This window comes from Brachyhypopomus gauderio, unplaced genomic scaffold (genome assembly GCF_052324685.1).
Source record: "Brachyhypopomus gauderio isolate BG-103 unplaced genomic scaffold, BGAUD_0.2 sc247, whole genome shotgun sequence".
NCBI lineage: Eukaryota > Metazoa > Chordata > Actinopteri > Gymnotiformes > Hypopomidae > Brachyhypopomus > Brachyhypopomus gauderio.
This window is the reverse complement of record NW_027507068.1, coordinates 86,694-97,195: the sequence shown is the minus strand read 5'-3', so window position 1 is coordinate 97,195 and position 10,502 is coordinate 86,694. Positions and strand designations below refer to the sequence as shown.

General features: G+C 42.8%; 1 protein-coding gene across 4 annotated transcripts; it reads right to left on the bottom strand.

The window, feature by feature from the left end:
- Positions 1-315: 315 nt before the first annotated feature.
- On the bottom strand, positions 316-6,303 carry LOC143504264 (uncharacterized). Of its 4 annotated transcripts, XM_076995778.1 has the most exons (10): positions 6,140-6,303; positions 5,821-6,041; positions 5,493-5,737; positions 5,215-5,383; positions 3,988-4,133; positions 2,083-2,216; positions 1,733-1,829; positions 1,075-1,642; positions 817-992; positions 316-539 (listed from the first exon to the last, which is right to left on the bottom strand). In XM_076995778.1, exons 5-10 carry the CDS (start codon positions 4,063-4,065, stop codon positions 459-461), a joined length of 1,134 nt encoding a protein of 377 aa, XP_076851893.1. In that variant the 5' UTR covers positions 4,066-4,133; positions 5,215-5,383; positions 5,493-5,737; positions 5,821-6,041; positions 6,140-6,303; the 3' UTR covers positions 316-458. The 4 variants fall into 4 exon arrangements, with proteins under 4 accessions (XP_076851893.1, XP_076851894.1, XP_076851895.1 ...); XM_076995779.1 differs by having other exon boundaries at positions 5,493-6,041; XM_076995780.1 differs by lacking the exons at positions 5,493-5,737; positions 5,821-6,041; positions 6,140-6,303 and having other exon boundaries at positions 5,215-5,441.
- Between the last annotated feature and the right edge of the window lie 4,199 nt (positions 6,304-10,502).

Genomic DNA, 10,502 nt, shown 5'->3' with positions numbered 1-10,502 from the left:
GCAGGCCTATGAATTGGGCCGCTGTCATGGTATTCGGGTATTTCTCAAGACGGTCTAAATTGACACAAAATTCATAACGTTAGCATTATTGTTACATTAGCAAAATACATTAGCATGCACAAACAAATGACTTACCCAGTTTTAGAGGAATCAGCTTCCTGGCATTTTTTCGAAAGGACCTGATTTCTTCTTTGCTGATTTTGTTTTCTGAAACACATTATGCACTGGCTCATTAATATGCGCATATCAACGCATGAATATGCATAGACCACCTCATTAATATGCACATCATTAATGGAGCTATTCTACACTTACTGCTGAGGCGTTTCTTCACTTTTTGTCGGTGAACTGTTACTTCTTTTTTCAGGCCTGTGAGTCGCTTGCTTACTTCTAAGTTCAACCAAGCTATGTCATTTTTTGTAATCCTTGCATCCATTATAGGAAGGCAATGTAAATATTTAATGAACTTGCGAAGGGTAAGGAAGATATTTCTGACAGTGGTGACCGCCAGCCCCTTCCCCTTCAGGTGAGTCATGTATCTGCAAATACAACAAATTTGTTATATTTGCAAAATTCCTCATTGTTATGCATTAGTCCATTAATATGCGGGTATTAGTTATTTAGTATGCGGATATTTCCTCATTAGTATGCGGATATTAGCTTATTAATATGCGGATATTGCCGCATCAATATGCGGGTATTCGCTCATTAGTATGCTGATATCACCTCATTAGTATGCAGATATTAGCTTATTAATATGCAGACATTTGCTCATTCGTATGCATGTTAACTTTCACTATGACATGCGTTACTTACTCCAAAATTATCCCCGTTTCGCAAGAAAGAGAATGTCCCCTTCTTTTCTGGCATGTCACGCATACTAAAGTTGACAAAACGGAAAATGTGATTTTCCGCCGAGATGGCGTTCTCCTTTTTTCGCCCCTCCAGGTTTGCACCAGAATTTACAATTGTAAATTCCTTAACAATGCGCCCTAGGGAAGACATATTAAGCATAATTAGTGAATCATACATAAAAAATTTGGTCAAACTCTCAACCTTTATGACACTACTTACTGATGTTAGGGTGGATTTCTTTCGAAATCGGAGAGCTGAGGCTGTGTTTGGACCGTATGGGGGACTGTGTATTCCTGAAGGCTTTCTCCAGGTCCACCAACCTTTCAAAGTTTGCCCTGCAGCTTGGCCTCTGACACTTTTCTCCGGGGCTAGCTTCCGCAAGTGCCTTCTTTAACCTTTGTACCTCCAGATTTGATAACTTACAGGATGAGCGAGCATCACATTTGGTGGTGGATGAGGGCCTAGGCACTGAGGTGGAAGGCGCAGGGTCTGCCGTGGAGTGTACAGCAACAGAGGTGGAGGGCCCAGGGACGGATGTCGCAGCAACTGGGGTGGAGCATGCCTCTGGTTCACCGATGTGCTCTGGCTCAAAAGGGACCGGGGCCTCGTCCAATTCACTGGACATGTCAGTGAAAGACCCTTGTAATAAATATGCTGGAAGTGGGCTGTAACCCCCATCCAGCGTTGAAACAAGCGGGGGCCTAGGAACATTCGCCCTTAATGAGGCCAGGCTTCTTAAAATGTACTCCTCCTTCGACAACTTTGTAAATTTGGCAAGGTCCCCAATCTAAAAAATAAACACAAGGGAAAAAATTGCAATATGCGTATATTAATAAGCTAATATGCAGTCCTACACAACAGATGGTTTTAAACATACCAACACATCCTGGTGCATTTTATTGTAGTGCTTATCCAAGCGCTTGATGTGTGAGGAGTTGCAGTCCGGCACCTTGCAATCGAAAATGCCTTTCACTCTGCAAAAAATTTTACACAAAAAGATGCAAAACATGCTAATTACATAAGCATTATTAGCTCAATGCATGTTTATTGCATGCTAATTACATTAGTTACATGCTAATTGCTAACATGGTAACATGCTAACAACATGCTAATATGCTAACAATATGCTAGCATGCTAATACCTTGCTAACCCACTAACATGCTAATACAATACTAACATGCTAATAACACACTAATAACATGCTAACATGCTAATTATTCACTTACCTCCCACTGGAGAGCTGCAGCAGTAGCGTCATTTCATCTTTATTTGTCACCTTGTGACACACCCGGAGGTGCTGTGATAAGTTGCAGTAAATAACTGCACATATCGGACACGCACTTTGTGTAGGTGCCATATCCTGAAAAAGAATATTTTACTAACCAGACTAATATAAAAGTAATTGAATCTTATTGATACCACTTTGACACTAGTGTAAAACCCCTTGATAATATGGACCCTAACCTGAGATGGATACTTTAGGGTGGGGGTCCCAGACTCTACCCCTGCCCCAAGGGGGTGCACCATACCCCCGCAGAGCAAACCCTCGTCATCCTACCCCCCCCCCCCCCCCCAGGGCCCTAGATATACCCCCGAGTTGGAGCTCCACCAGGGGGCGCAATAGTCAAGGAGCCCCGCCCATTGAAACCCATTCATACCACTTTGACAATAGTGAAAAACTAGTGTAAGACTTTTTAAAAATATAAACCCTAACCCGATGGAGCAACTTTGGGGTGGGGGTCCAAGACTCTACCCCTGCCCCACCATCGACGTGCAGAAGCTTATATAAATTATATATTAAATTTTATAAATTATTATAAAATCATAACTGCCTCCATATCCCATTCTTGTCCATCCCAAACTTGAAGTGTCAGGAGCCACCTGTACTCTAGCCAAGTTACAGAAAACGTGATCCACCTCCTTTTAAATTCTTGGACAATTCAAGGAAAGAGGTGAACCACCTGAACTCGTGGTTAGGGTTAGTTATGCACCACAGCAAAACAACCAAGTTTTGGGGTTGTCCCCTGTATTCGGTTTAACATAACAAAGCTTAGACCCCCATGTCTTAATGGAATCATCTCTAGACTGTTCATAAGGGTTCATAAACAGGATTAGAATTTTGTTCTACCCTCAGTGATCCAGTGCTGGCCAGGTGTCAGGAAAGAGTTCCAGTGTAATGATAATGCATGTAGTTAAATACAGAATAAAGAACATGTCTTAACACAATTGGTTAAGAATAATAACAGATGTGTATGATTGGTGTTCTGATCAGGAGAGGAGCAACAGTAGACTGGATGTGACTGACACGGAGTACTAACATTTATTTTTAATTGCTACTTATGGTAGAAGCCTGGGAATCTTCCTTTGTCTTATTCAAACAAGGCAAGGAGATTGTTTGCGGGGTCTCTGCAAACAATCTGTTTATGGTTATTTGTGCTTCTTGGCAAATGCCTAACTTGCAAACACTAGGTCAGTGGTTCCCAAAGTGGGGGGCGCGCCCCCTAGGTTGGGCGCGGAGCTTGGAAGTAAAGCCTGGTTTATACTTTCGCGAGTGACCGTAGCGCGTGACTCCGCCCACATCGCGCGACCCTGCACGAAGCGTTTACTTGCGCGAGCTTCACTGCAGTGTTCTCCGAAACGATAGGTGGCAGTGGAGAATAAAAATATTCTTATCTACTAAAGGGGGTCACGGCAGAAAAAGTTTGGGAACCACTCCACTAGGTAATGATACTGACTCCTGTAGTTTAGTAGTAGTCTGACTCAATGGTGTCTTGAATTCTGGCCTATCTGTACTATTTCCTAGGATGTATTCTGTGATCAGAAGCAAAGCAGTTTGTAAGTCGCTCTGGATAAGAGCGTCTGCTAAATGCCGTAAATGTAAATGTCTCGGGCCTAGAGGGGGGGCTCTGTCAGGGCTGGCCCCAGGGCGGGTCCTCCAGTCGCCACCAGGAGGAGCCCAAGAGCCAGACCTCAGGCTAATCAGCGGTGATGGCCTGCACCTGTTGTCCTGGGTTTATAAGGATGGCCAACCTTCAGCCCTTTTCTCTGTTGTCTCTACAAGGTGTCTCGCCACCCGGCCTCTTTCTTGTTTAAGATTTTTTGTTTGTTATACTGTCACTTCGAGTACTTACCTCCTGCGCCGCTCCCTGGCCTCTCTCAAGTTTTCCTCCTGCTGTCTTTCTTCCTATCTGTTTGGTTTTGGTTTTCATTCCGTGACTATTTCTGTTCTCCTGTGTCTTCCACGTCAGTTATTGCCGTGATTGCTTTCTGTTCTCTCCTGTTACACACATTGAGTATTTCCGCGATTACTTTCAGTTCTCCCTCGTCATCTTCTCTGAATATTCAGCGCGACTTGGTTTTGGTTTCTCACGCTTGTAATATTGCTTACTGCATGGACAAGGCGTTTGGGTCCACTACCATAAAAAATCCACAGGGGATTTAGTCTCCTAAATCCGCCATTCTGACACAATAAATGATTTGCATCTCAGCCTCTGCAGTTTTAACAATTTTATTTTCGCCAGCAGTAATATAGCGCGGGTGAAACGTTACTGATTGGTTTTCCTCTAGTTGACGGTGGCGTAGTCCTAAGTTTATTATAATAACGGTGCGTGACACTAAAGGTTACATAGCATAAAATATATTTATTATTATTATATTATATAATATTATTAATTATATTTATTTTCCTACGTCCCACTTCCAATCTATTGCAATCAGTCAAATAGATTGCAAGTGGGATGTTTTGTGATTTGATTTTGTTTTATTTTATGTTTAATTAAAGAGGTTTAACTAAAGGAGGTTTAAATTAAGGTTTAAGGAGAAGGAACAACATATAACATATTGTGAAACAAAATATCTTATTAAAAATTTAAAATACAAATGGAATTATGAAAAAGCATGATTAAAATATGTTGAACAAACACTGAATATGCAAAATTAAAATAACAAGAACAATTTAAATGTATACATACTAGCAAAATAGAACACTATGGATATGATAAGACGGTAGAAACAAGAACAATTTAAATTAGTGCTGTCAATTCCAGGTGCTGCAATTAAAAGTCCTCACCAGGATTTTGCTCAGGCTTCCTGGATTGTGTTGATTCCACTAATTTTACCTGGATTGCTAATTAGAAAATCTAGCAAGCTTGAGCTAAATCCTGGTGAGTACTTTTAATCGCGGCACCTGTAATTGACAGCACTAATTTAAATATATATACACTAGAAAAATTGAACTCTATAAACACAACACTATCATTAAAAAGCTAAAACAAACAAACATGAACAAGTTCAAATACTACTTAACACTACATTAACACTTTTTTATATAACCGTTTAACAGCTTTGTGGGTTCTTACATTTTTGTCCCTTTGATTAATCATATGAAGTATTCCAATTCTTTTGGGGGATGCTTTTCTCAATTTGAGTGGCGAAAGTCTGCTCAAAACAAGCCTTGGTGAGCTTGTAAGTCTTACATTGTGATGTGCTCTTTTCTTTGTCCCCCTGCTCCTCATCCTCCTCAATGTCCTGAAAAAAACACAAATACATACATGCACATTTTACTGTGTGTGTGTGTGTGTGTGTGTGTGTGTGTGTGTGTGTGTGTGAAGAGTGCATATCTCTTCAAAGGAAGTACCACTTTCTTGAAAAGGAACTTCCATTTCTTCCTCGGATGACTCCAGCGCAAGTCTTTTAGAAGGTCGCAGGTGTTTTCTTTTGTTCTTTCTCTTGTTTGTAGAAGCTGGGGCTTCTGGTAGCTCTGAGGAGGTTTGACCAGGCTGGATTTAAATTGAGGGCGTAAAACTTATTTGCGGTGGCCGTATTGTGGCACATAAAGTGTGACATCATTTCCCTTTGTTTAGGGTCCAGTTCGTTTCTTGCCTGTGAAGGGAAACAAAATCAGACCACTGGGAAAATACATAATTGTTAGTGACAAGTCACCTCTGTTATAAAAAAACACTTACATGGGTGGCAATGGAGCTTCTTAAATCTGTGAACTTGGGTTTGCCTGGGAGCTTCATTTGCTCCATGTATTTGGGGTTGAAATAGAGAATAGAAATTTAGATATTTTGCCCCCAGTCAGCCCTTTTCTAATTTGCACATAAGCCCGAAGCCATCCGTACTCCTCCCCAGTGAGGAGGAGCTGGGCCACACCAAAGGTCTCATTTGTTTTATGAGACTCCACCTGTTTAGAAAGACAAAAGGACAAAACACACAAGAAATGACACATTTTGCCATGCTGTATGTATAAAACACAATGTTATGAACTGAACGTGCGCTCACATTGATGAGGTACACGTCCAACTCTGGACTGTGTTTGGCTCTCATCACTTCCTCCACCTGCAGGTTCTGGTAGACCCCAGTCCGGTGGCCGTATATAGACGACAGGTAAGCCGTTACATACCCGTAAAATGACCGTTGAAGCTTTATAGATCGCTTGGTCTCCAGGGTCTCTGTGTTGACAAATAAAAACACAAGAATGAGACACATCGACTGATGTAAAGTGCAGCAGAAAAAATGTTATTAAAGTGAGGTATGATGCAGGACTCACTCAATATTTCAGGGATCTGCTGCTTGGCTTTTACCCGACACTGCAGGAGCGTCTCTTTGGAGATGGCGTGTCCATCTTTGCACTCCTTTACTTAAATTTCATGTATTACCACGGATCGCCTTTGTTTTTTATGATGCCCTTTATTTCCCTAGTTATATTGATCAGGGAAACGGGCTTCAGGCGGCAGGTGGGGGGTGGCGTGTCTTATAAGTATTAAAAATGTAGCCCAATTTATGGGCTATAGTGTGCTAGCCACCACCTTCTCCCCATTAGGCTTTTGACCCATCTGCAAAACATGAAAACGTACATATGAGTCACAAAACATCTAAACATTAAAACAAAATTTTAGAGTAAAGAATAGTCCCATACTCACTAATCCTTGTGACGTTGTCCAAGAAGGTGAACTCCTGGAGGTGGCTGTGGCCCACAGCCATGTAAGCAATAAACCGCTTTATGCGATATATCTTACTCTTGACATTATTTTGTAGTCTGTATGAAGGGTCAGACCCCTCTTGGTGGTGCTGGTAGTCTTCCAGCAGTTCATCTAAAAGCGTAAGAGATATGAGGAATTACTTATTTTCCACCAAAGGAAACGTACTTTAAAAAATTCAGCCAAAGCACACCTGAATGCACTTACTGAGCTGAGGCACATGATCAGGAAATTGAGGTTCTTGGGGGGGCAGGCTGCTCCAGCTCCTGCTCTTGCTCCGCCCCTGCCTCTGCCTCCTGCACAGCTGCTTTTTCTTAAGGTTCAGATTGTAAGAAAAATACATTATACTTTATACACACCAGAGCAGTCACGTTAACTTTAAATGCTCTATGACAGCTTACACTATGCTTGGTTTGGGCCGTCACCCTAACCCTCTTTAACCCTCTGTGTGCCTGCACAGACTTCTTTTTGAGGCGCCTGTGCAAAAGGTGGTTTTTTGCGCCTCAGCAGCTGGAGCTCTGTTGTTACAGCCAACATCTTTCAGGTTTTTGATTTCTGTTTTTTTTAGTGTTGCAGTTGGAGCATTCTGCCCCCGCCGCCGCCTCCTCCTCCTCCTCCTCCTCCTCAGAGCATGGGGCATCCTCTGCCACATGACCCAGTCTGGTCACTTCCTCCTCTTTCTCCCTCAGGTCTAAATCGGACACGAGGGCAACTTGTCTGAGCACGACATTTCTTTTGACCTCCTGTATAATGACTGCTCTACGGGTGCTTGACGGCTCCCTGTGTGACTTCAGGTGTCTGTCCAATCTAGATGTGGACTGACCACAGCCTGGTAGGCAGCATTTTTCTTTTCTAATATCTACCCTCCCTGACACTAGTTTGAGCAAGAGGGACCGCTCCATGATATTTCTAACATTATGACTTAATCTGAGGTGCTGGCTTAAATTGGCGAAGCCTTTATAGCAGAGAAGACAGGCTTCCATGGTGAAATATCTGAAAAAGAGAAAGGAAACATGTCAATAGTCATACTCAAACAGATATAGACAGACATACATACAATAGACATAGACCAGGGTACCCGCGGGTCCTTAAAAAGTCTTAAAATGTCTTAAATTTAGTTTTACATATTCAAGGTCTAAAAATGTCTTAAAATGTCTGGAATTTTAGGGGGGGAGACATTAAATAAGTGTGTTGCTCAGTTTTTCTGTTTTATTTTACCAATCTATATCCCACAATAATTATCATTTCCGCAACGGCCGTATACTCCGCCTAATGGCAGTAGTACGTCACCTAACAGGTGGAAACATCAGACGATGCTTTAGCTGCCAGCAAGCTGCTTTTCTTATTTGAGGCCTGCGGCGGGAACAACAATACAAGGCTCCGATGCAGACATGGGTAAATGTCCATTCAGTGAAGTGGCTGGAGGATGAAAAATATTGTGGCTAGCTGAAACCTTCCAGTGATTCGTATGAGGCGCGATGTATCTTGCAGTTTAGCTGTAAGTGCCAAAAATGATTTGTCTACTGTGTAGGGCGACCAAACGTCCGTATTTCCCGGGACGTATTTCACGTCTTGTCCCGGTTTTGGAAAAAAAAAAAGTGAGGAAATGTCCTGGTTTTTAAATGACCTTCATTGGACCATTACAATGTAAATGTACAGGCACTAGGGCACTGCGCACGGCGCTGCATGTGCCGTAATCCCTTAGCCGCATCAAGCTTGGTTTATACATGAGGTTCCGCGTACTGACAATGACGTAATCGCGGTGGCAATTACTGTGCGGCCCTGCGCGAGCTCCCCGCGTGCTGTCGCTTCGCGAGGTCGTGCACCCCCGTCAACAACTTACGGTCGCCACCCCCCCCAACAATTTACACTCGCCACCCCCTCCAGGTTCAAATCTCACTCCAAGCGATCTTGAAAAGTTGGCAACCCTGGTATTATTTATTTTTTGTGAGAGGTATTAAAAAGGTCTTAAAAGTCATTGAATTTGAGATTTAAAAATGTGCAGACACCCTGATAGACATACAGAAACCACAAGCATGCCATCTGTTAACACCGCCAGGTTTCCAGGCAGCTTGTGGGCCCCCAAATGAGGAGGGCATACTCCAGCATGCTACTGGAGCTAGGTCATAGAAACCCCGAATAGGGCCTCCAGAGCCTGTGCCCCAACCACCCGTTGCCAGGTGATTGACACCAAGGGCCAAGGATGTCACGTGCATTACGCAACTCCCCGGGTGGCCTTGGGTTGAAGTCCAAGACAGTGGAGAGCTTCCGTACAATTTTCAGGAGGATACCAAGCTTCTACTGCTTTGGCAATCATGGGGTTGCACACCTATGGCAGACTGCCACCTCATCTTTGCCAAAGTTAAGCAGACAGCAAAGCTTCTACCAAAGGCACTCCCCCTACCTAACTTAATAGCACTCTGAGTAGTGTTGTGTCATTCGTGAACAATTCTTCAAATGAAGGAATCATTTGAGTGAACAAACTGAATTGAATCACTTCCTCAGCTGCTTGTTCCTTTTTCAGTTCAGTAGTTGAGCTCAGCAGCGACCGTGCAGGCTGGCTGAGGAACTGCTGTGTGGTCCATGAATCACTGAATCACCCGCGAAGACATCCATTGCGAGGGAACAGCGCATGCTCAGTGATTCGTTCACTGAACTGAGGGCTCTCGTTCATTCTGATTCGTTCAACGTACTGTCACCCAGAAAACTGTTGCTAAGGACGTGATTCAAGTTTGCACGGTCACTCACTCACATTTTCTTTTTGAATGCACAATTAAGTTGATATTTTCTTCTGAATGTAGTTATTATCTTAATGTTGCTCTTAATTTAATATTTATTTTGCACTCTGTTGTAGGTTAGTTCATACTTTATTTTTTGTATTGTTACAGTGATCCCGTGCCACTTCGCGCTTCAGCTTTTGCGAATTCACTCTTTCATGGGTTTTTATAAGATATTAATGGGGAAAAATAATTTGGGGGTCTTCACTTTTTCACCGGTTGTCTGCGGAGTTTGATCGGCGGAAAAAATATAGATTTTATGATTTTTTACATGACAAAATCCCAAAATGTATAAAAATATATAATAGGTACTAATTCTAACAATTAACAAGGAATGTTGTAAATAATAAAATAGTATGAGCACTGAGGCAGCAGGTCAAGCAATAATATGGCAAAAAGTATGAGGATTTTTGCAAGGCAAACCAGACAATGACTAGCCCATTTTATATGTGTTTCATACGTATTTTATGCTTACTTTGAAGCGCTGACCCCCACTGTCCTTTCCAAGGAAAACCAGCTTGGCCAGCTCATCTGTGACGCTGGCATGCGGGAGGAAGGAGGAGACACGACGAGCGTCTTGCGATGCACATAAAACGTTTAATACACAAAAACAAAGCCCAGCACAGACGGTGCAAGCACGCTGACGCGGAAGCTTACACAGGCATGAACTTTAGACAAAGACGAGCACAAGACACTGCGCAAACGCACATTAAATAGGTAATTTACACAGACCCACGTGACCTCGAGACAAGGTACAGGTGATATCACGAACACGCTCACAGATGACCCACGCCCACGGAAGAACAAACATGGACATAACACGCAAACAACATAGCAGCACGCCCACAGGGAAGGGTCCGGAGCTGTCACCGTGACAATCTGTATAGC

Coding starts and splice junctions, on each gene's coding strand:
- LOC143504264 (XM_076995779.1), bottom strand. CDS start 4,065: ATGAAAACCAAAACCAAACAGATAGGAAGAAAGACAGCAGGAGGAAAA. Junction 1,830..2,082: donor CTGCAGCTCTCCAGTGGGAG/GTAAGTGAATAA, acceptor AATTTTTTGCAG/AGTGAAAGGCATTTTCGATT. Junction 993..1,074: donor AGAAATCCACCCTAACATCA/GTAAGTAGTGTC, acceptor TGTCTTCCCTAG/GGCGCATTGTTAAGGAATTT.